General features: G+C 42.5%; 1 protein-coding gene across 1 annotated transcript; it reads right to left on the bottom strand.

Moving 5' to 3' along the window:
* Window positions 1–10,347: 10,347 nt before the first annotated feature.
* Window positions 10,348–22,248, bottom strand: RCN1 (reticulocalbin 1). Its single transcript, XM_030950196.1, has 6 exons — window positions 22,002–22,248; window positions 17,607–17,800; window positions 15,880–16,058; window positions 15,292–15,352; window positions 12,563–12,762; window positions 10,348–11,722 (listed from the first exon to the last, which is right to left on the bottom strand). Exons 1-6 carry the CDS (start codon window positions 22,226–22,228, stop codon window positions 11,615–11,617), a joined length of 969 nt encoding a protein of 322 aa, XP_030806056.1. The 5' UTR covers window positions 22,229–22,248; the 3' UTR covers window positions 10,348–11,614.
* Between the last annotated feature and the right edge of the window lie 3,331 nt (window positions 22,249–25,579).

The raw sequence follows: 25,579 nt of genomic DNA, 5'->3' as shown, positions 1-25,579 counted from the left end.
GCAGGGCTCCATCCCAGGGCTCCATCCCAGGGCTCCATCCCAAGGGAGCAGGGCTCCATCCCAGGGCTCCAGCCCAAGGGAGCAGAGCTCCATCCCATGGGACAGGGACTTGGTAGGACAAACACCCCACCCCAAACATCCCCTTTTCCTCCTCCTTCCCCCAGCTCCATACACTGAGCATGAGCCAGAGGGTCTGGGACACCCCTGGGGCTGGCTGGGCTCAGCTGGGTCCTCTCCCAGCCCCTCTCTGCTGGCCTGGGAGGCAGGAAAGGCCTTGGCTTATCAACACTGACCCCAGCACAGATCCAAAGCACATCCCTATGCCAGCTGTTATGGATGAAAAAATCACTCCATCCCAGTCAAAACCAGCACACATTCCTGTTGGCATGCTTTGATGGCTTGTCTACCTTCCCACGAGTATGAGTGTGCCAGGGTTTGTCTGGATCTTAAAAAGGTTTTCAGTTTTTCTAGAGACAGTGGAGAGACAGAGCTGTACCAATAAAAATATAATTTAATTATATATATATGTATATATATATGTGTGTGTGTGTGTGTAAAATATATTTTATATATAATATAAATATATATTTTATTAAAATATATATAATATATAAAGATATATAAATAATATGACATATAAAATACCTACATATATTTATAATATAAATATATATAATATATATATTATATATAATATATATTTTATATATATAATTTTCAGTGAAAGAAATTTGCATATTTGTTAACATTTTTGTCCTGTTTTAAACCAAACAGCTGAATAATTTGCTTCTTCATCTGTCTTTCATGTGCTGCTGCACAGACATCCACTACATGTCCTCTACAGCAGCAAAAAAAAACTGTGCAGAGATGTTTCATTCAGTGTTAGTTGTTGTTTTTTTTGTCCTAGGAGGACTGTTTGCAGACAAATTGATTTTAAATTTATTTTAAATAGCGCCCGTGGATGTAAATGAGCATAGGTACATTGAAAGAGAGAGAGAAAATACCATTTTTAGAACCCTAGAATTAATATGAGCTGAGGGCTGATGCATTTGTGGTGTGCCATTCTGATCTGTGTGATTATTTTCTCTCTCCCTTGTACGCTATTTCTTCATGGTTTGGTGCTCTTGAGGTATGAATTTTAGTCAAATGAAGACACAACTGTGGTTGTTTTATTGCTGGTATTACTGTAATTCTTAGGAATCCAAGTCATGAGGCAGAATTTCCCTGCCCTAACCACTGCAGCAGGGCTGAACCAGAAGAGCTTGCTGAGGAAAGGACAGCCCAGGGCTGGAGGCAGAGGGGGGATGCACGGCCTGAGTTCAGCACCCTGGATGGGACTGAGGAAGTTTTTTCTCTCTGCAATGTCAGTTGCTCTCTTAGGTCTTCATTTCTTGCTCTCTGTTTAGTGCTGCTGATAGAGGAAACATCATTAATGAGCTGCTGGGCAGTTACATCCCTCAATGCTGTGGCTGAGGAGAGCATTGGGAGCTAACTAGAAATTCAGAAATCCCTCCAAAATACGAGGAGCAACATGGGAGCATAGTCACGTTTTTTAGCTTCTATTTGGCCTTTAAAAAAACAACTTAGGTGAGCAGGAGCAATAAAACTTTCAGCAGTGGGTGAGAGATCAGCCATCCTGGGGGCTGTGAGGATTTTTGGAAGTGAAGATGAGTCCTGTGGAACTGGATGGACTGGAGGGAGTGAATTGTTGCTCTGCTTTGCAGCGCTGCTGGGAGCTGTGCATTCAGGGAAGAAAACCAACACTGCGGTGATAAAGTTACAAATGATGAGGGACTGCCTGGCTAAAGGCTCTGCTGGGAGGTCTTGTATGAAAAGAACCTGCAAGGTTTCAAAGATTGCATTCCACAAACTGGGTTTGCATGGATGTTTAAGAGAAGTGCAAGTGCAGCTTGATGATAGCAGGCAGACCTTGAGTGAGCAAATTGTACAGTAAGTTTGGCATTCGTTTTGGTTTTAACATTACTCAGATTTTTAAGGGGGGCAAAGCACCAAAAGCCAAGCAGATTTCATCTGTGCTTGATTTCCAGGTTTGATTGGAGAGCAGGGGACAGGGAAAATTCCTCTCCCCTCACAGTACTGTTGCTGTCTGTCCATCTCTGTGCCTGCCTGCTCTACCCTCAGCCTTAATGCCAATTTCATAACACTTAGGTGACCTTCTAACTGTGGGCTTTGGCTTGTTTCCCACACACCAGCAGCTCAGGGAGGCACAAGGATGACACATGAGTGAGAACAGCCTTGAGAAAAGAGGATTTTTGGAAAAAAGGGCTGTGGCAATCTCAGCAGGAGAACTGCCTTGCTGCATTGCTCTGTGTTGTACCACGGTACCAAAGAAATGCTCGACACAACTGCCACGTTACCTTTGCTCCCAACCAGCCCGCAGGACCTGCAATTTAGGCAAAGCACTCGGATTAAAGGAGCAAGCAAGGCTCCAGGCTGCTTCTTGAGTTGCTGTGAGAGTTTTGTGCATTCCTCATCCCTGTGCCTTGGCTGTGAGAAATGGGGGCGACTCCTTGTGCCACTGCTGAGCTCTGAGAATCTCCAGGCAGCAAAAAAAAAAAAACCCCAAAAACCCCACCAAAACCCAAAACAAAGCACAAAAACAAACAAAAAAACACCCACAAAACAAACAAACAAGCAAAAAAAACCAAACCAAAAAACAAAACCACAAAACAAAAAACCAACAACAACAAACAAAAGAAAAACCCCAAAAAACAACAAAAAACTCAAACAAACAAAACAAACAAAAAAACCCCCAAACCAAACCAAAACAAAAAAACAAAAAAAACCCCAAACAATAACAACAACAAAGGCTCTCTGGGATTGGTCTGGGTTTCACCAGAAGCAGGGAGGGATGGTGCACAAGGAGGTCTGAGGCTTTTCTTGCCTCCACAAGCCTGTCCCAGCTGGCAATGTTGTTGTCCCCTTGACTTAAAAATTTGCTCACAGTGTGTGTAATCTTTTCCCATGACACATGATTTTTAATTTCATTGTAAAGTACATGTTTGGAGGTAATGTAACCCTGTCTACAAAGCACATGTGAAGTTTCAGCATGCAAGTGAGTGTAAAACATTTGATTTGATGCTGTTCAAAGCAATGCTTGTTAACAGCATGGCATACAGGTAGAGAAAATATAAAAATATGGTGTAATGCAGTGGAATGACAAAGTATCTTTCCAGTTCTATTCTGAGAATGCAGCAAAAATAGCCTGATGTCAAATGCTATTTGATATCACTTCTTAATGTGTCTGATACACTTATTCTTTATGTGAGCCCACTGCTATCTTGCTTATGCTGCAAAAATTCCAAAATACCTCTATTAATTTTTTTTTTTTTTGGTTCTAAGTGTACCAAATTAGTTTTTTTTGTTTCATTCTCAGCTCCTCATGGTTTTTACACTGGCAAATTGATGGCATTCCTACCTTCATGTTGTAGAAGAGAATGTGAACTTAAGAGCTCCCCATACTGATTACAAAATCTTGTGTTTCTGCAGGGGAATGAATGCCTGCAGTTTCACTTCTTGCCAAACTGAGGGAAGGTGGCTGCAAGGAACTGCAGCACTGGCATGCCTGCTCTGACACCAATGCTGGACAAGAAGTAGAAGTAAAAAAGCAACAACCAAAGCTTCTCTGTAAACCCTGGCAGACCCAGCAGTGGTGAGAGGTTGGATTTTATTCTAATATTAAAGCAAGCAGTGGTAATATTAAAGCAAGCAGATAAATGGGAGAAACAGGTATTAAACATGCATTGCATATTTTAATTGCATGTTGCATATATTGCATATATAAGCATAGATTGCACATTGCCCATTTTAATTGCATCTATTAAAATTAAACAGCATTTTTAGCTAAGTTAGTTGTTCTGCACACCCTGGCAGACTGTGCTGCTGTGCTGTCTGCAACCTTTAGGCACTGCTGGGGTTGCAGGCCTGAGCTCTCTGCTGACAATACCCACACTGTCTCACTGGCTGATTTTGACAGTTTATGTCCTGTTGCATATATTGCATATTTCATAGATAATAATAAATTGCATATTTTAATTGCATGTTGCATATATTGCACAGATAAACATATATTGCATATTGCCCATTTTAATTGCATCTGTTGAAATGAAACAGCATTTTTGGCTGAGTTGGTCTGTACTCCCTGGCAGGGCTGAGCTCTGTGCTGACAATACCCACACTGTCTCTCTCACTGACTGATTTTGACAGTTTATGTCCGGTCACTTTCAGTGACTTGCAAAGCTGACATTTCCCTTTAGTGAACCTGAAACTCCTTTCTGCTCTATTGCCCAGATATTCTGGACACACCAGGCAGTAGTGCAAAGCAGGGAAAAGAGGGCTCCTTTCTCACTGAACCTGGGGAGGGGTGGAAGGGGCTGGAGTATAAAAAAAACCCCTGGGCCCCAGATTAGTGTAGTTGTGGTCAGAGGTTTATTTCTATTAATTTGTCATGCTGTGAATGCCACACCACTCTTCTGTTCTGTAGCAGATATTCTCCTGCTCTTACAATATTTTCCTTCTTTATGGTAAAGTGTATCTGATTGAGCCAATTTATACTGACAGCTTTCCTAAGTTAACTTCTCTGTGAATTCCCAGTTCATTTAATATATTTTCCTCATGCTTCCCACATTTGAGTTACCTTTGTTCTGTGTCTGAAGGATAGGAAACTGATAGTTATTTTATATTTATATTTCAAGGCTGCTTAATGTTTAATGAGGCTGAATATGTTGTAAAAAGCTTCAGAACACTCAGGCTGGTTAATATTTCATGTCGATCTACGGAGACAACTATATTGATCTTTTAAGCATCTGCTAAACAAGACAAGGAATAAATTAGATTTTGGTCAGTTTGATTTGGCTGGTGAGTTAAATAGCTTTTAGAGCATTATCACCTTTTAAAATGTTTTGTTTCCAGTTGAATAAAGTAGATTTTGAAGGCAGTATTTCATGTCATTTCTCATTGCTCTTCATCTTGCCTGTTTCATTTCAGCTGTGTTTGTGTGTGTTAGGAGGGATGCAGGATTTAAAGAGGGGATGTTTGCACTGGCTGCCTTATGCACCCATAATTAGACCTTCCAAAGCCACAGTGGAAGGTCCCTACTTGTCCCTGTTGACTGCATTTTGGACACACGTTCCCACCATTAAACTAATGTTTATTTGCATCACAGCTACATGCTTAGAAAATTCTCTGCGAAGCTGGACCATGAATACAGTCTGATTCAGGGGAAAACCTGCTTTATCCCCAAGCTCCTTATCCCAGAGGACCTATTTTAACATCTTAGATGCAAGCTTACTTTTTACCAGCTTTAAGGGTAACAAGTGCAGAAAATGGATTTCCTTGCAAAAAGAGGAAAAATAAATTATGCATTCAGATGTTTACAGAATTGTCCTGTACACCTACTGCAAAGGGATAACAAGGCTTTGCAAAGGTCCTTTCATACTGAAAAAATTTCATAACAGGTTTGTGATGATTGAAGATTTCCAAACTCCGTGCTCAGGAGATGCAGCACGTGTAGAGCTGATCTAAAATAGACGTTTTTATTAAGAAGCTGAGCTGGCAGCCTTGGCACAGAGCCACGGGGTTTGAATGTTAGCTCCAGAATAGGTCATGCAGCTTACCCTACAGAAAGACCCATGCAGGAAACATTTGGCAGTTTGACTAAACTCAAGTGTAAATTGCTGCATTTAATGTCTCCATGAAAACGATACTCTCTAGCCTGCAAGTATACAAATACTTTTCCGGTACAGAGCTAAATTCTAAATTATTTTGTAGTAAACTAAATATTCCAACTGAGTATAACCCTAAATAAGTCTGTTTCAGGTTAGATATATTGATGTTTATAAGTATATATGGGAATTATGGAATCATAGATTTTTTAGTCCCTTGCATTTGTGGAGTTTTTAAAATTGATTGTTAAAATATAGTTTGCTGTATGCAGTTTGGAACAGATGTAATAGCTGTGAAAACTTCATTTCTTTGGCAGGAAACAATTAAAAGTTATCAGTTATCAGCGATTTGGGGAGGTCTGGGGGTTCCTAGAAATGTTACACCTGTACTATTAACTGAATTTAAAACCTAAGGACAATAAAAAAAGGCAAAAAAAATGATGCAAAATCTGTTAAACTAAGAGCAGAATGAAGAGAAGGATGCCTCTAGGATACCTCTCCAGCACTTTTTGCTTCATTCTAGCTCCCTGTGGAATTTCCTTGTGAATTCACTTTTTAAAAAAGATGCTCCCTATGATTTTAAAATGCCTCACCTATGTGTTACCCTGTAAAGATTTCAGGAAGTTTTAGCCATCTGAAATCTGTTGCACTTGTCATTTGATGGGTTCTCAAGTAGCATTCCTTCCTTTTGTGTCCCAGCAACCTGTGTGATGCAGTGAAAGCCATATTTAAATTTAAAACTGGAGGGGGCATCAGGAGTAATTTGGAGGGATTTCTCTGACCTGCCCATCTCATCAATACTGTGTTCTGTATGTCTGTGTTACCTTACAGTTGATCTAATGATCAAAGCTCATCCCCACTTTTATTTCTTCCTGAAACATTAAATTCTCTGACTTTTATCCAAACAGGAGGTATGTCCTGAGAAGCCCTGAGAACATCAGGCTCCTGAGAGTTCAGTAATTCCTTCAAGGTACATTTTCAAAAGCTATACTAATGTTTCATCTTCAGTGCTCCCATTGGTCCTTTCTAAAAGCTGTCAGGCTATTCCCATATAAAGAAAATATTTCCTACACATCTCAGTGCACATCTAAATTCTTGTTGATAAGATGGAACATTTCTAATGTATGTGTCCCCCTTAATTAGCACTCAGATTCTAATAGTACTCATTCTAATTAGCACTCAGATTCAGGATCCTGCCATGCCTTGTTTCTATACAGCTGTTCTGGAATTTCAGGTATGTGCTAGTTTCAGACCACAAATGTGACCAATGTTACAAATGAGGCCAACTAAGAAACATTTAAAAATACTAAAACTTCAGAAGTTAGCCAGCCAGACCATATCTGGACCCTTTATGATTATGAAATAAATTCTTCCACAGAGAAAACAGCTAATGTGCAGTATATGAAACTGAGCTCTGCTGCCCTCAGAGCCAACACTTGTGCTGAGGATGGCCATCCCTTAATTATCAATAGGAATAGTAATTATCAATAGGATACAATAGGATCACTGTATCCTTGTCACTGCCAGAGTGAAGAAATGATTCAGTCAGGTAGAATCTGTCTCCTATTCCAATGAAAAGGACTGTACAGAACTCCCTAGGGAGAGGAGATCACAGCCCATCCTGCTCCTGTTACAAGAGTACCTTACAATAGTTGCAGAACGTTTTTTTATTTGCTTTTTCTCCTTTGTCCTGTGGAGAGGCAGAATGCAGGTGTGAAATTGGCTGCTGTGTCATGTGCAGGTGTGTGCCCTTTGTTCACTGTTTCACACTGGGGGAAAACTGGTAACTTCTGAGGTTGCTCTGAATTCTCCATGCCTGGGATAATCTCTACAGCACTTGAGTCTCAGGGACATCAGCCTTCCTGGTGCCTGAAACTTCAGTGGGAAATAACCCTCAATTGTCCCTTTGAGATTAGTGGAAATGGTCAATATGCTGGGCACTCTGAATGGAGCACAGCACAACTGCAGCCATGAAAAGAGAAGTGCTGAATGCTTCCAAGTGCTTGGCTATAGGCCAAGTCAGGTTGTGCAAAATTTTTAGCTATGAAATCTTTTTTTTTTTTTGTAGATCGTTCTGTCACTCTGTAAAACTCACTTCATTTGCTAAGAGTGATGCTACCATGACTCAATAAAATGCTTCAGGCTCCCTGAGCAGACCACAAAGACTTTACACACTGCCTTCCATGAACTAGACTTACAGCCTATCTCACAGGAGTATGAACCAGTCTAATTCCTAAATGTGAGGGGCCAGTGGTGGTAAGGAGATCAGGATCTGATGGTTGTAAGGTTATTTCTGACCTCCAGTCCCACCACCCCATTGCTCTGCTTGCCTTTGGGTGGCCAAGGCCTTAGAGTAGGCCTTAGAGTAGTTCTTATATTCCTTAGGAGTTCATGATAACTTCACTGGGATCAAGATCAGCTTCTGCACAGCAAATAATGAAACATTCTGCAATTATTGTAAGGTACTCTTGTAACAGGAGCAGGATGGGCTGTGACCTCCTCTCCCTAGGGAGTTCTCTGCAGTCCCTTTCATTGGAATAGGAGACAGATTCAACCTGACTGAATCATTAAATGGAATTATAAGACAACGAACATTAGCCACTTAGCTCATTTCATAAATTCCAATAATTAAAACTGCATGGGCAATAATAATGGCTATTCCAGATATCTAAGTAAGAAAAATGCACCTTTGATGTATTGTGGCATAGTCATGGTGAAAACACTGAGTTAATGGAGGATCTGTGTAATAAGTTACCATACAGAACCTGCAGCTGGAAATATATAAACATGCTTCCCAACAGAATTTCACTGTGTCACAATTGATTAAGAAAATTGGCAATAACTGACAAGATAGGCACAAAATGGATTTTCATGTTGCTGGGATGAAGTATGGCTCCCAGCAATTAATGGTTTTAGTCATATTAAGAAGATAAATAATGCTATCTGACATTTCAGTATTTCACATTACACTAAAATTTTGTAACATTTGCTCATAATATGAGTTGAAATATGTTACCTAGGAAAAAAAATGTTATCTCCGGAACAGTCAAACCCCATTAGAAACCTTAGGCTTGAAAAATCACAATGTTAACAGTTATATCCCCTAGCAAAGGTTTGCTTTCCTTAAATAGTGTTAAATTTAAACCCAGAAGCTCTAGTCTCTTTTGGAGCTACTCTTCCATAGCGCATTGAGCTTGAAAGGGAAATTTAGAGCATGGAATGTACTGTGCCATTACTGAATGTTGGTAAGAGAAACACCATGGAGAACTGCAGAAACGGGGGAGCCTTTAAAATGAAATCACATCAGGGATAGTTATGTTCTCAGAAACTGCTTCTACATTCTGCTTTATTAAAAAAGCTCCTAATCTTACTATGACCCCCTAACCCACTACTGATAAATAATTTGATTATTTTAAATCTCATTCTAATTGGCATGTTTGTCTTTTTCCTAGCTGGATATATGCTACCTCAGTACCATTATTTTGGGAAAAAAAACCCTTTTTCTGGATCTGAATTTTCAGTTACTGTTTGTGTGGAAAGCTCCTCTGATTTCAGTATTCTTCCTCACGTAAGTACAGTTTTACCCTGGAAAATACCAATGTGTTCCAAGCAGTAACAGGAATCAAGAACAAATATGAGAACAGGATTTTGCTCTCGCGTGCTGCTAATTCTGTTCCAAATTCATTTAGTAATGTGGAAGAAAATGTGATTGCTTGTCAAAGCACAGATGTGGTTTTTTTGTTGGGACGGTGCACAGAGCATTCAGAAGTGTCATGTTTAGCTGAGGGCAACAATGCTTAGTGTCTCAGCACCCAACTCCCACTGAATTTCAACAAGAGTGAGCAAACAACCTTCCCCTGGGCTCCAGTGAAAATCCTTGGCTTAGTATCCAGCCTGAGCTGCAGTTTCACTTGCAGGAAACAAGCGGTTTTTTGAGGTCTTTTAAGGTATTGTTTCCTGAAACAGCAGAAGATAATCTGAGTACACAGAGAGTACTGAAAAATCTGTTAGCAAAATATGTTAGTTTGATAAAGATTGTCAGGATTATTGAGTACAATAAACCTTTCCAAATCCAAGCCATAAAGAAAATATATAATCATTTCCACGTGCCAAGATACAATTTTATTGCTTCCCAGATAACACTGCATTTAGGCTTTTATTTCACTTGAGGGTACTGTAAAAGCAAAACCAGTTCACTTTTATGACATTTGCCCTACTGTATGTTAGTGGGAGAGGTAGGGATTTTTCAGAGACATTGCTGGCAATGTCACAAGACGTGCACCCCAAAAGCTTAGTGGTGCTGCCAGCAAGCACATGTAATTTCTGTCAGACTCAGTAATCTACATTTAATTATCTTCAAGTGGAAGATGTAAAATATTGCACCAGGGTTCTTCCATGACCTTATAAAAACGACACCGTTCACAGAGGTCACAGTTCTGCACTGCCTCCTGATGATTTTTACAAATGTGTTGAACTGCTGAAGTGTCTCACAGCCTGGGAGTCTCAGAGCTCCCTCCCCTCTGGATGGTTCTGGGACCAGGGTGTGATGTTTTACACCAAACCTTCCAGGAACGTCCCAGAGAACACTGCTGGGGAGTCCTGATCTCCCAGTACTAGTGTCCAGAACAAATTCCAGTTACAGCTACTATGCATAATGCACTTCTTTTTGGCTTTTCTTTTTATTTAATGAGGTGACAAAGAACAATTGGGGTTGTATGTCCAGATGCTTTTGGAAATGACCATCCCAGTGCTTTGGGAACTACTGGCTTTAGAGGCTTGGTTTCTGTTTTCACATCATCTCTCTGCTAATCTGTGTTAGTGTTATTGCACCTTCACAGTATCAAAAAGAGTATTGGTTTTATTGTGCTTCTTTTAAAACCAGTACAGTTAAAACCAACCAAACTTGGAGAAGTTGGTTATATAAAAATATACATGTAACAACTCACATTATACAGTAAAAAATAAAGCACCTATGTAGAAAGCTTCCCCCTTTTTTTGGAAGGAGAGCTGTCTTTAGAGTTACAGGTATATACACACAAACCCAGGAGTTCAGCCACAAGAATCTGTCCTCTTAGTGGCAGAGGAGACAGAAGGCCCAGAGGGGTGATATGTCTCATTCCTTCTCCATCACAGAGCTGCTGCCATTCACACTGTGTGAACAAGAGTAGGGCTGGGGTGAAGTGTGAAAAGCAGGAGATAAATTATGCTCCATGTGGCACAACTCCTCCCAGGAAGCAGCAAGGCCAAGGGCCCACAAACAGCTGTACATTACACTCTGTTGTGGAAGGAGCTGCTGCCGGGCTGGACTCTGCACCCCTGCCTGGGAACGCCAGGGTCAGGGACAAGGGACCTGTGCATTTGCACATTGGAGCAGGAGCCAGGGGGCTGCTGGACACTCCTGCAGCAGCACTGACCCAACAGGCACACAGCAACTCTGTGGAGACAAAGCTGGTATCAAACTCTTCTCTGGGTGGGAGGCTCAAAGGGTCACCTCTAGACTGTTACATGCTATTAGAAAAGACAACTAAATAACTTAAGTCTGATTAAACATTAGGGTTCTAATCCTAGGTGCATTTCACTATGGTAAAAGTGAGTATTTGAAGAAAATATTTGGCTATTAACAATCTTTGCAATGTTTTTAGAAGTGTCTTTTCCATGTCAGGCTCTAACCTATTCAGAAAAGTTACCTTCTTAATTTTTTTCAAAAATAAAACTGTAGTAACTTATAGATTGTATTTAACCATGTGAAAGGAGTAAAAAGGCTATTTCTAAGTGGTTTCTGAGGTAATAAGCTGGCATTTAAAAATAATATTAATGCAAGTCATTCAGTTGTGAGTGTCCCTTGCCCATCTTCCCTCCAGGAGGGGATGGACACAGTGATTTCAGTAAGGTGGAGAAAAGATGTGTGGCACACTGGTTGGCACAATGTATCATAGCTCATCATGGTTTCTCGTCAGGTCCTCCCCATAATTAGTAGCTTGACTTCCAACAAACATATTCCAGTTGTCTAGAACTTCCTCTTTTGTTAGTTTTTGATCCTGGTAGAAGGAAAAAAAAACAACTCTGTAAGAATATTTTCAGAACTAAGTCAAAGACACACCAGCACAGACTTGCAAGAGCCCTGGGAAACAGACAGTTCTTCACAGCAGCAGACTGCAGGTTCAGCAATCATTTGTAGCTGTCACAGTGAGTGAAATTTGGGCCTCAGTGGAAGACAGAAGTCCCACAGGCTTCAGGCAGATCAAACTGCTAACTGAAAGTTCTTTGTAATGCCAAGCAGCAGGAACAGTGTGTTAACCTGGTGCACAGTTTTGTGGTTTGGTTCATCTTCCTCACTGTAAAAACAAAAATCCTCTGGTGCACTTTGTGGAAGGTGGTTGCTTATGTTAGCAGTCTCTGTGTTCAGAGCATTTTGGCTTTCAGGTTCCTCATACACTCATATGCTGTCCCTCATCAGAGCCAGTGTTTAAGTGAAAGGTATGTGCTTGAATATAGAACTGAGAGTGGTTTTGCTACCCCTACATTTGAGTACAAGGGGTATCTAAATGTAACTTTATTTTCCTCTTTTAGGCTATATTAACATACAAAAGCAATGACCACTCTTAAAGGAAAAGGAGTATTTTTTGCTGTGTTAAAATATTGATAGTTTCTCATCTCACCTAATGAAAGCCAGGGGACCTTCTAGAGCTGATAAACTGTATTGCAAAACTTTGTAATTCTAACACTACCAACTGAGATTGGCATGGCAATATTAATCCACTAGCAAGTCTAGCCTCTAAAGAAAACTTATTAGGAATAAATTCCTGCAAGCTGGTATTTTAAAAAACCCACAAGACCCTATATAACTTCTTTAAAAACAACGCTGGAGCACTACATACCTTGTCTATATCAGATTCATAGACTAAGTGCCTGGCTTCAGCTAGTGCATGGTCATAGTCCTGGGGGAGGATCCAGTGCTGGATCTCATCTTTGTCCATCTTTCCATCCTTGTTGAGATCACGAAAATCTGAAAACTGCTCACGCTCTGTAATCACCCAGTCGGGCTCTGGTCCACCCTCTTCATTTGCAAACATATCAGCTGGAGAGGAAATAAGGGTCTTACTTGAGTCCTATTTACTTTGCAAATTCAGCACAAAAGAAAGATATTTTCACAGTGTTCCTCAGAGGGGACTGAACTTTTCATTCTTTGCACAGTGGCTCTGTACAGAAAGAGAAATGTGGCGTGTAGATAGAGTAGCTGTACCTTCTCTCAGGCCTGTTTCTTCACTGCTGGTGACTGCCCATTCTCACAGCACCCTGTATCATACCTGTGCCCTTCTGCTGGGGCTAACAGGAGAGCTAACATGTTCAAAGGCCATCATCTGAATTTCAGAGTGAACAAAATCCTCTAAGGATCTTTGGCTGAACAGCAGTCTTAAGCTTTAGTGCTAGGCTTAGTCACATGGGGAGAAAGGAACTCAGCCATTTTATCTTGTCCCTGCCAGCAAATGTCTTTGTGGATAAGATCAGACTCCAGCCAGCAGAGTGATTACAGGAAAAAAGGCACAGGGGGAATTTAGGCAAACAAAAATTGCTAAATGGAACCTGCATGCATTTGTACTGCTTTTAGACAAGTCTTGTGTGAGAGACATCCAGCTTAGGAGATCAGCTCTCTTTTAACCATGCAGTGCTGCAGCACACTCCAGCAGAAGACACTCTTCCAGGAAAGCTGGAGAAGTCAGGAGTCATGGTGCACTGTGTGAGGAGCCACAGGCACAGTGTACTTGTCACAGACTGGGACCTGGGGAGGGAGCACTGTGTGTGACAGGAGGCAGAGGTTAGACAGCCCAGCTGCTCTGCACATCACTCCTGTGCTGCATTTTGGGAGCACTGGTAGGACCACGCCACAGTGCCACAGTGGCAGCTGCTTTCTGCACAAGCACAGGAGAGCAGCAGTGATTATTAAAACCAACTGACTTCTAAATGTTCTTTACATCACAGGGCTTTCCACATCATGAGTGGTGTGTCTCTGTCATTCTTCTGGTCACTGTGGCCAATCCTTTCCTACTGATCTTATTCCTCAAGCCTCCCACTCCTCTATTTAGAATTGAAGCCTGGATGGTGTGAGGGTCAGAGGCTGGCTAGTATCTGTGGGAAACATAAATGCTGAATTCTAAGGCAGGAATTACCCCCCTGACCCTGCAGTGTGAGTGTGCGCACTGGGATGAGGCTCTCCATTGTCACTGTCCCCAGTGTCCCTGAAATACTCTGTTACCTGCCCATGCACAGTGAGAATTTAGTTCTCTCTGCTCAACATTTTTATAGGTATTTTGCTCTGCTGCTTGTGTAAATCTAAACCAAATTTTGCAAAAGACAAAATGGGAGGAAAGAAGGGAAAGGAGGGTGGGATCATTCTATAAGCTTCAACAAATCTCCCCAACAAATACTCCATATAGAGACTGAAATTTTTGGACTTCCTTTTGTTGCTCCTTATAAACTACCAAAGAAGAGATTTAGTTTTCTGTTGGTTTCTTAATCCCAACTTCATCAAAATTTAAAAAAAAATTACTTCTGAAAAAGGAAAGTAGGAATATTTTAAGCATAGTTTTCTCAACTCGGGAAGAAAACTTCAGACAACACATTCACTTTCTTTTTTCATTTTTTAAAGTGCAAATTATATTGTTTATTTGAAGCAACTGACATGTCCTGTCAATTTGATTTTTATCATCCTTGCCAATGTGGGGTGATCGTGACTAGAACATTCTATGTTCCTATCTATAGAAGACAAGAAAAACCAGCATTCACATGGTAACAAATGTTGACAATTACCTTATAATTATATGTAGGTAATGTCACTGAATGAACTGAAATTACTGTGGAAATTATGCTGCTCTGTTATTTCAGTCATAGATGAATAGCATTCACTTTCTGGGCTAAATATAATTTACAAGGAACAGAACCCCCTGCCATTAATTAGCGTGTGTATATTGTTCCTGATTCTATGTGAAGTGATCTTTATAGCACCACTAGAAACAGAAAGCTTCATCCAACTTTGCACTAATGCCTTCTTAGTGCTACTTTCTGGATTTAAAACTCATCAAAATAGAATGGTATCATCAGTACAGAAGTATGGACTTTACTTACTAATTAAACTAGGAAAAAAAACCTAGTAGGAACAAGGTGAACTTTCTCTTCCTGCAATGGTTGATTACCAGGTGTTTTGGATATTTGAGAACCATCCAAAGCCATTTATTTGGGAAAAGAATAATTCATTTTCTGATCCTTCTGCATTTCTAAACAATGCCTTCAAACAGCAGTTAACACGGTGCAATATATACAAAGAATATCCCTGCCATGAAAAATATTATTCCAGATTCTCTTCTTTTCTTCTCATATAACTCTTAGCTGAGTTAAATAAGAACAAGAGGAGAATTTTGTGTTGTGAAGCATGAGGAATTCTTCCTGGTCATGTTGCTATCTACCTAAAATGAAATTAAACTTTCTGGGTTGGATGGTTGGTATAAAATAGTTGAACTGTTTGCTCTGGGTTGTTAATGCTGCTGCCAATTTGAGAGAAGATGGAAAAAATGGACTGGAGATTATATAAGAAACAAGTAACAACACTTACCAATGTACTCATCTTGATCCACAAAACCATCCTCATTTTTGTCTATGTCTTCTAAGGTTTCCTGGAAAGCAATTTTGCATGAAAGTCATCAAGAATAAACTGAGAGCTCTGATTACCTGCCTTTGATAATTTAATGCTCTGAAGCCTTGACCTGCCCCTGTACACAAGTGAATGTAGTCTCACTAAATCCAGTGTGGGACTGCTGTTTACACAATGAATATAAAAATATCCTTTCATGTTGAAAAGACTCCCTGTATGAACTGCTTATGTTAGGGGCAGATACCAGCCTGCATGAAACACTCAGCTGCTACATGCCAGCACACCCTCCTTTTATTTTGGTTTAAGTCTGTGCCCCAAGATTGTTTCTTGATTCCATTTAGGAGCTGTCTAAGTGCACTCAAAAAGTCTTTCTTATGTTGAGACTCCTAAACCAAGTGAGTATCATGAAAGGCACCCCTTTCTGTTCCCCACTGAGCTATAATCTATTATGTGTGTGTCTCTTTCTAAACCCTGCCTGGAAAGGTGAGAGAAGCCTTCAAAGTTCGCCCATAAAAGTAGAAACAATGGCATTGATTTTGCTTTGCTTACTAAGACAACAATGTTTTTCATGTGCTCAAACTCCTCTGGGTGCAGGAAAGCAGTGAACTCTTCACGAGTGGCAGCCAAGTCTCCATCCAGATCTGCAGCTTTGAATCGTCTTTCATCTCTGGGCAGCATTTTCTTAAAACTGTGCTGATCAGTTGCATCTTGGAATTCTTCTGGATTTTCTGCAGACAAATCAAGATGATCTCAGAGGTGTTTTCCTTTAAAACATACTAAACCAAAGCTGCTTGAGTTTAGAAATAAAAAGGTTTATTGCCAGAATAGCTATTGTTCTAAATGGAAATTCTCTTCCCCATGAAGTTTTAAATTCAGGGGTCAAATACTTGGTTTGATTTTTAAAGGTGACAGTAGTAGGAGGTAAATTTCTGAGCAAGCCTCCTGTTACAATCCAGAATAATGGATTTTGCAGTATTCCCTCACAGGTATTTTTTTAATCTGCCTTTACAAGTACCACTGAGGCAATATTTGGAATGGACTTCATTCACAGAAGTTTTCTTCTTCTTTAGGAACCAATATGATCCACACAACTTTTCAGTTTCAAGAAGAGCAAACCAAGGAAATGTGGTTTCAGAAGGTGGCAGACTGAAATTATCTCAGTGCTACGCCTCTGCTACAGAGAATCTAACAATTATTTTCAGTTTAAAACAATGGCATTTTTTCAGAGTGTTCAGTGGCATAAAAGGAATGGTATTTGATATCATTTTGAAAATAGGATCATTAAACTGACTTTAAAAATGAAAAATATTTGTAACAATTTCACAATTCACGTGTTGGGAGACAAACACAGGCGAAAAAGACTGGGTCAGGAATTACAGATGGGAATTTTAAGTATTCATTAACACAAGCCCACAATGCTGCTCTCCAAATCTTGGGGCTTAGAGGGAGCAAAGACAAAGGGCTGAGAAGGGCTCCAGGGATAATTCTGCAGAGGCTGTGTGTCAAATATTTCCTTTCACAAATGCAACAAACTCCATTTAAATCTAAGGTAGACTTTGGAATTATTACTGCTACATGAAGCTTGCTCTAGAAACTGCTTCTGTGGTAGGTAAATATTGTTTTCTCATTTCCAGTAAGTATAAATGGTCAATTAATACTGATTTGTTGCTCTGTCAGTATTGCCCTTTAGCTTAAGTGATCTCTTCTCCTCCTCTTCCTTCATTAACTTATAAAAGCAAAGGGAGCATGGATGGGGGTGGGGGGAATTCAGGTATATTTTTTAATAAATGTTTATTTTGCCAGATTTGTTAAGGATTTTCATTTGCTGTTGATCACAGTCTAAAGCATGTTATTCTGCAAGAATGATTTTAATCAATAACTTTGCTATAGCTTAGACACAGACTACATTTTTAACATCTAGACTTAGGATTTTAGAGACTAAATTCACAAATACAGTTAATTAGACAATATATTATTTTTTAATTAAAGTACCCTTTTCAATGTTAAAAAATAATATATTTCTAGCTGGAGGAGACTTTAATTCAGCTGTGTCAGTATATTTAATGATACCTCTACAAAACCTTCTGTGTGCTGGTGACCCATGTGCAAAGGGCTGCAATAAATAACTAAAAAGTGCTTTTGACCTCTGAGCATCTATAAAATTTAATGTGAGCTTCAAGAGTCCTAAATGTGACAACAACCTCCAGTTGACTGCAAGGCAAGAAATCATATTTTATAATCTTAAAAATCCTTGATCATACAATCTGCTCTCTTACCTAGATAATAACCATATGTGGCTTGTTTGTATTCTTCCCAGGCAATTTTATCATCCTTGTTTAGATCATAATCTTTCCAAACTTTGGCCACATTTTCATAGATGTAGCGTTTCTGCACTCGTTTAATCCAGGTTTTTAACTCCTCTGTTGTGATATAGCCATCTTTGTCATCATCTATTCTATCCACAATCTTCCTGTAAAAAGAGATCAGCATCTTTAAAGCCCAACTGCACGTCAAGCCAATTTTAGTAATCTTTATCTGGCCCTGATTTTCCACAAAAACAGAGTGCCCTAAACTCCTAAAGCTGTCCTGTTGGTTAAGGCTTTCCTGCATTTTACACATCATCTTAAGGAATGTGTCTTTATTTGTCATTCAGCATTGCTATGAAAAACTCAAAGGAAACTTGCACAACCAAAATTAGTGAGCAGAGAATACCTGGCTTTCTTTTTCTTAGGTTGTGCCTCCTGTCTTAGGGGCATCTGTTCTTCACTGCCTACAAGGAGTAGTTGTGCTGGCTCAGAGCAGGAGACACCTGTGGTGGGGTTTGCAGGGGTCCCAGGACGAGGGAAGAGATGAGAATCTTGACTCCAGGCTGGTTTATTATTTTATGATATATATTATGCTAAAAGAAAATGATATATTAAAACTAAAAGAATAGAAGAAAGGATTTCATCAGAAGGCTAGCAAGGAAGGAATGGAATGATAATAAAATCTTGTGACTGACCAGGGTCCCAACACAGCTGGACCTGCAACTGGTCATCAAGTAGAAACAACTCACATGGACCAATCAAAGATGCACCTGTTGCATTCCACAGCAGCAGATAATTATTGTTTTTCTTTTCCTCTGAGGTTTCTCAGCTTCTCAGGAGGAAAAATCCTAGCAAAAGGATTTTTCAGAAAATATGCCTGCGACAGACACCAACTTCACTTCAGGACAAAGCCTGAACTTAAACTTGTTGGAGGCAACCAGAGCAAAAATCCAGGACTTGGTGGACACCTGCAGTTTCTCCTTTGGCTTTCCAGCAGGCTGACATCAGGGTGAAGTGAGTATATGAGTGTGTAATGCTGGGGATGTACACCAGGTACAGTCTCCCCTTCCCAACCTGTCCCTCCCCTTGTTTCTTTTCTTTGATTCCCAGTGGAAGCCAGTACTGCTGGTGTTGCCAGGAATGCCTGTTACTCACTAAAGCAGTTTCAAGTCTGCAGCAGGTCTCCAGCCATTGCTGGCAGCTGGGCTATAAACCTCTGTCCAGTGTAAAGCTGCCAGCATTGTTGAAATCAGCAGGAGTGAAACATTCTGCACACAGCTGCAGTTCAAAAAAAAAAAAAAAGGACAATGCTTTCTCTACCATTTATGTTCTCTGCAACTAATCTCTCCACAATTAATCTCTCTGCAATTGATGAACTCCACCATTTTGGAGCTGAGCTTGTGAAACTGCCTTCTGTGCCTGCTCTTGGAATTGAGCACATCCACCTTGGCTCTCTGGCACATCCAGGCTGGCTTTGGGCACATCAGCACCCTTCCCCCTGCCCATGAGGTGCAGGGGCAGCCTGTCTGCAGTGCCTCATCTCTGCCTCATCCAGTGGCCAGCTCATGCCATGCCTATGGAATACTGACGTGCCATTGGAATGCAGGGGGAAGAGCAGGAGCTCACCTGTCTAAATCTTGACTTGACACTCAACAGGTGAGCTCCCTAAACCTCAGGGAAAAAGATCTGCACTTCTAAACATTCTTTTCAATTCCACATCTTGGCTCTCCACAAAGAAACCACATTTGGAACTGCCCAAGTAGTGAAGCAATGTCTGTGCTCAAGCCTTTGTTACAAAAGTGGTTGCTGAAATAGCAGCAGCAGCTTCTGCTGAACTTCCAGCAATCTTGTGTGAGTCTGATAGTATCAGACTGATTTTGTGAACATGCTGTTTGAGTTATGGGGTAAAAAAAGGGGCTGCTGAATTTCCTTTCTGAATTAGAGAAGTGTGGATGAACTGACTAGAAACCCTTTTCTCTTCTGTATCCATTGCCAGCGGTCCCTTTCCCTGCATGATGGACTCTATTTGTCACAAGATTTTCCCCACAAAGAATTTAATTTCATTTGTTTAACTGGTATTTCTTTCTACTATTAAGGTATTAAATAATTATGCTGGTAGCTCTTGGCAAGGTATAACATGAAATAAGTCAGGTACACATTTTCTGTGTACCAGAAAATGTTTCATGTCTTCTCCTTTTCACCTGTTTTTATAGGTCCACTGCATCCATGTGCACTATTCCACCCCACTTCTCAGCTGAAGCTGGGGACAAGAAAACAGTCTTGGGGACAATAAAACAAGCCTACAGGCTCCCAAAGGCACAGGTAAAAACCTATTGTGTGGACTTCACTTTTTACTGTTATTACTGGGATGACCAATGTGCTGCCACATTTCCTAAGCAAGGTAAAATGTCTTATAAATACAGCAGCATGCACTCTGGTTAGAGCAGCAGACTCTATGTTTCTGTTTTCTCCCAGAAATCATTTAAAAATAGCTTTTAATTAAATCTGCCTTCTTCCTAAGAGCAGTCACTTGCTGAGAAGTGACTCTGTTTGTAACCCACTACAGAAATTGCCCATAACAAGAATGGGGAGAAGGAGTTCAGCATGTGACTATTAAGCCACAAGATGTTTTTTTAATCCTCTCTTTACCTCCCAGTGCGCTGCTATCCAAGATTACAAGGTTGGGGAATGCTGGAAGTTATGAAACTTTCCCAAAAGTCCCCCAGGAGCCACATCCCTGATACTGAGATGCACAGTGCTCAACCTCAACGTGTCCTCAGCAAGCCACTTCAGTCACCTCCATTTAAAAGGTAATTATTGACTGTGTACTTTAATGTGCCTGTGTCACCCCTCCAAAGGGCAATCAGTGAGGTCAGTGGAAGTTAAAACTTCTTCCCTTGCTTTACAATTTGTAAAAATTGTTTAAAAACATCTGTATTGTTAAATCATATCTCTGACTGAATTAGCTGTACCAGTAAGTGCAGACCAATATTAGGAGGGCATGTCCACTTCGGTGACACAACTGATGAGAATCTAGGTCATAGCCATGCATGCTGAGAACATTGTTTCTTTTGCTCCTTCTTGAAACAATGAGGATGGAGTCGATCATTTCTGGTAATCACTTCATCTGTTTACTCACTGAGACATGTAAATAGCAGTGACAGCTTTGAGAAGGATCAAGAGAGACTGCAGTGCTACTGCTTGTGGTAGGACTAGACAGAAAATTAGCAAGTGCAACTCCCTGTGGAAGAGAAGGCAGGGGGGAAATCTTAGTGAGAACATGCAGGGTATTTTAAGCAATCTTCTTCATGGTAACTACGTTAAAGGATCTTTCTTTAACTCCTATTAAATTTAGTTCTGCTTAGTGATCGGGCTTCCTGTAGGTGTAAAGGAGGGAGAAGCAGTAAAGTAAGGCATGGTCCCTGCCCTTTGCATGGAAGTAACAGCAGCTGAAACACTGTGAGTGAAGAAGGCACAAGTGGGAAGTGCACTTGTAAACGTGGCTGTGGAGAAGGAATGGTTTAAACTCAGAAAACACTGATATGGTGTGGGCAGGTGTCCCAGAGGCAGGGAGCAGCAGCAGCAAAGCCTCCAGCAGCAGGTCCAACACCTGGTACAGCAGCTCCCTCTGAGAGCCTTACTGCTGTGGGGCCAGAAAAGGCAGCAGGGAGGAACACCAAAGCCATGGATTGCTGGCTGCTCCTTTGCAAAACCAGCGGGGTGGGAGAGAAGTCAAAACCCAGAGGTTTTGGGTGACCTGGGTGACCAGTGACCTGCAGGCCACTCGGGAGTACAGGGTCCCACACTGGAGTAAAGAGCATCACAGTGGGGTTCAGGGCACTACTCTGGGGTACAGAGCATCACACTGGGGCTCAGGGCACTACTTTGGGGTACAGGGTCCCACACTGGGGTAAAGAGCATCACAGTGGGGTTCAGGGCACTACTCTGGGGTACAGAGCATCACACTGGGGTTCAGGGCATCACTTGGGTACAGAGAATCACACTGGGGCTCAGGGCACTACTTTGGGGTACAGGGTCCTACAATGGGGCTCAGGGTGCTACTCTGGAGTACAGAGCATCACACTCTGGGGTACAGAGCATCACACTGGGGTTCAGGGCACCACTGTGGGCTACAGAGTCCCACACTGGGGTACAGAGCATCACACTGGGGTTCAGGGCACCACTCTGGGCTACAGTGTCCCACATGGGGGCACAGAGCATCCCAGCGGGGTTCAGGGCACCACTGTGGGTTGCAGAGTCCCGCTGTCCCCTCGGACACTCAGGCAGCCCCAGGCCGCCTCCTCCGCCCCGGGCCCAGCTCGGGCCCTCCCCCTGCCACGTCTCCCGCCCGTGCCGGGCGCTCACCCCAGGCGCTCCCGGCTCTCCTCCGGGCTGAGCTGGTCGAAGCTCCGCGCCTCCTCCTTGCCCAGGAAGGCCTCGTGGTCGTACTGGAAGCCGGGCCGGTCCTCGTGCTGCGCGGCTCCGGCCCGGGCCCGCTCCTGCCGCGCCGTGGGCTTGCCCAGCGCGCCCGCCGCCAACACCAGCAGCAGCAGCAGCGCGGGCAGCGCCCTCAGCGCCCCGCCGCCCGCCATGCCCCGCCGGCCCGGCTCGCTGCTCCGCTCCGCTCCGCTGCCCGCACCGCCCCGCCCCCGGCCCGCTCCGCCCCCGGGCCGGCCTTTGGCAGCGCGCCCGGCCCGGCTGCGCCACGTCCGCACGGGGCCCGGCGGTGGGGCCAGAGCCGGGCGGGCCAGAGCCGGGCGGGCCAGAGCCGGGCGGGCAGAGCCGGGCGGGGCCGCTTCATCGCCGGAGCGCCCCGAGCTCAGCCCGACAAACACCTCGGCAGCTCCAGACAGCGGCTCGGGGCTGTCCCGCCGCTGCTGCTCGCACGTCCGGAGCGCCGGGTTGATGATGGTTGCTGCTGTCATCCTGAATCGGTTGGGAAAGGACAAAAAGTGTGGTGTGAAGACAAACAAACAAACAAACCCCCGCACGCTGTCTTGAGTGTTGATACCCGAAAAGTGCGAGGGGAAAAGCATCACAGTAGGGCTCAGGGCACTACTTTGGGGTACAGAGAATCACAGTAGGGCTCAGGGCACCACTTTGGGGTACAGAGCATCACAGTAGGGCTCAGGGCACCACTTTGGGGTACAGGGTCCCACACTTGGGTTCAGGGCTCCACTCTGGGGTACAGAAGAGGTTGCCAGCACTCTCACAAAGGATATTTGTCATGATGGGGTCGCTGTCACTATAAGGGAACCGAACTTGGGATCTTCGGAAAATGTGGGAGACGGGAAGCCTAAACCATATAGCAAAAGAAAAAGTTTTTGTTTTGCTTGAAGTGAAATTTATTTTGTTGACAGTTGTGAAAGTCTCTAGGCAGAGGAAATTGATTCCTTTTCCCAGTATGATCCTTTTTCCTATGTTACACACGTCATTCACAACTCCAGAAACAGAGTGCAGAGAAGATTGTCATCGTGTGCAGCACCCTACAGGGTAATGTCCCTGTTGCTAAGGGGTCCTGTGGTGAGCTGTGCTCCACCACCACGGCTGGTCCGTCCATTGTTACTTTTCCAAATTGCCAGAACTGGTTTGTCAGCCCAGCCCACAGCGTGTACAAACCACGTCTGATGTGGCCTTTGGGTGTACCGCTGACACGGATGTGCGGGATGCTGCACCAACCCACAGCTTCCCCTTGTGCTCTTGTTACGCTGGTAGAGCTCCTGTTGACCTAAAGCTCATATACCAGAGCTGTGCCTGGTAGAGGATTTGGTTGTAATGACCACAGAAATGTGGTGCTGGAGATTTCCACGTGTGCTGTCCTCTGCCTTTTGTGACTCGTGCAAGGAGCGAGTGAGAGCCATGCAGGGCTAGTGCTGCTTTGCCTCAGAACCATTGGCACCAGCAGCAGATTTCAAAGGTTTAAACAGTCACATATGTTGGTTTGTTAGTTAATTAGGCAGAGGGGAACACTAATGCACCCCCTGGAGCTCAGTCACTCGGTGGGCCCGGGCAGTCTGTCCTCTAGGGCTGTTTGTGCATCCCCAGCTGAGCAGCTGCTCCAGTGCAGTTTGGTGAGAGCTGTGATGGGCATGTGGCAGCTTGAGAATGGCTCAGCTGATCAGACCAGCTGCGTTTGAGTTTCCAAAGCTAGTGAGATGTAATCCTTCTGCTGTGTTGGGGTTTATTTGTTTGCTTTTAAGCATCTACCTTCAAAACCAAGTTTTTGTTAACATAGTCAGGAATCTCATGTTTGTGCAATAATTCAGATATGGCTCTTTTTTCTGTCTTGGTCTTCTAATATTCCTGTCTCTGCTTCCTACATCTATAATATTGTTATTAACGTTATTCCAGAGGTGGGTTTGTGCTGAGGTGCTGAATTTTTAGTTTGCATATCCACAAGTGCCAGAGTGTGCTGCTAGTTAAGAGACAAGTCATTTGCATGGGTAACAGGTGGGCTTTGCTGCCCATTCACCCCATCAGTGTTGTAATCAAACATCAGCTTGATGCTTGATCTTAGCAGCAGAGGGATACGAAGTTATTTGAGAGATGTGGGAAATGAATGCCTGTGTTTTGTTGTCAGAACAATTTGGAGGCACTTGTGTGAGGAGAGCTGCAGTAAGAGCAATGCAGGATGGGCTAAGTGCATACATGGCTGATCACTGGAAAGCCTCCAGACACTGGGAGGCTTTGCCTCAGGGATGTGGGTTCTGCCCGTCGGAACATTTTAATTCTGCCCTGTGTTTGGGTTCCAGTGAGAATGAGCCCTGAAATGCAGTGGTCTTATGAAAGATGGGAAATCATGAGTGTCCTGATCCCTCCAGACTCGGTTCGGGACCATTGGTAATAACAATAAAGATTTGATTGATCCAAAATGACTTCTTGTGGAAAAGGAATGATATTGCCATTACTTGTCCTTAGAGGGCTGAAGTCTGAGATTGTAATGCTGAGAATAGGCTGCACATTCAGTCAGAACAGTTGTTGATCTGGTCAGTCTTAGCATTGCCAGATCTTTGTATCAGTCAGATTAACATTTACAGATTTTGCTGTTGGCCTGTCGTGACCTGGAACTCTCAATCCTCTGTGAAGACATGCCTTCCACTCCTCTTACTCAATTCACAAAATGGTAGCTTTCTCTTAAGTCCTTTATCCACTATGCCTGTTTCTTAAAATATTTGTATTTTCTGGTTTGGAGATATTACTCTGAACATCTCTGAGAGAAACTTCCCACTCTTGAATGATTAATTAGTTTTAGAGTTTGTGGGGCTATTTTCACCATGCCCACGTCTTTCAATAATGCATCTGAGTTTTATACACATAAGGTTTCTTTGAAACATTGCAAAATACCAGATCTGCAACATCAACAGTGTTTTTTAGCAATACATTTATGCAGGAGCAGGCATGCTGGGTAGTTCATAAGCTTTTAATGAAATGCTGGCAGATATTAGGGTTTTATGGGCTGGAAAACAGTGCAAATCAAAGAGCTTTGCTTACTGTTTATAGCATTTTTCCTCTGAATCTAACAATATTTATCTCACTTTTTCCATCTTGCATTTTGCTCTTCACATATTTACTTTCCCTTTCACTGATATAGTTAAAGCCAACAAACTATTTTGTATGAAATATATTTAGAGTTGCAGTGTTCCTGTCACCGTGGGTTTTCAGTCACTGGGATAAAGCTTGAGATGAATTATTTCACATCTCTCTTTGTCTTCAGCCTTCCTTTATCCTAATGAGGTTACACATATCTTGCATCTTTAGCCAGTGTTTCTGGACATCATTAATTGTGACTCCCCTGAGGCCATGCAAACAGTCCCTGAGGGCTGCTGTGCTTTCTGACTGCCTGCTGGCTCATACCTGCTCTTGTCACACTTCTGAAGCTCTTCTCAGAGCATACTTCTATGTTTTTCTAGTTCTAGCTGCTTAAATAGTCAAAATATTTGATG

The sequence above is a fragment of the Camarhynchus parvulus genome, chromosome 5 (genome assembly GCF_901933205.1).
Source record: "Camarhynchus parvulus chromosome 5, STF_HiC, whole genome shotgun sequence".
In the NCBI taxonomy this organism is placed as follows: Eukaryota; Metazoa; Chordata; class Aves; order Passeriformes; family Thraupidae; genus Camarhynchus; species Camarhynchus parvulus.
This window is presented reverse-complemented; position numbering and strand designations above follow the sequence as displayed.

Bases quoted from the DNA above. Each gene is read 5' to 3' on its own strand.
- RCN1 (XM_030950196.1), bottom strand. From the start codon at position 22,228: ATGGCGGGCGGCGGGGCGCTGAGGGCGCTGCCCGCGCTGCTGCTGCTG. The intron at 17,801-22,001 runs GTGAGCGCCCGG...CTCTTTTTACAG, and splicing joins GAGAGCCGGGAGCGCCTGGG to GAAGATTGTGGATAGAATAG. The intron at 11,723-12,562 runs GTATGTAGTGCT...TCCTTCTACCAG, and splicing joins ATGAATCTGATATAGACAAG to GATCAAAAACTAACAAAAGA.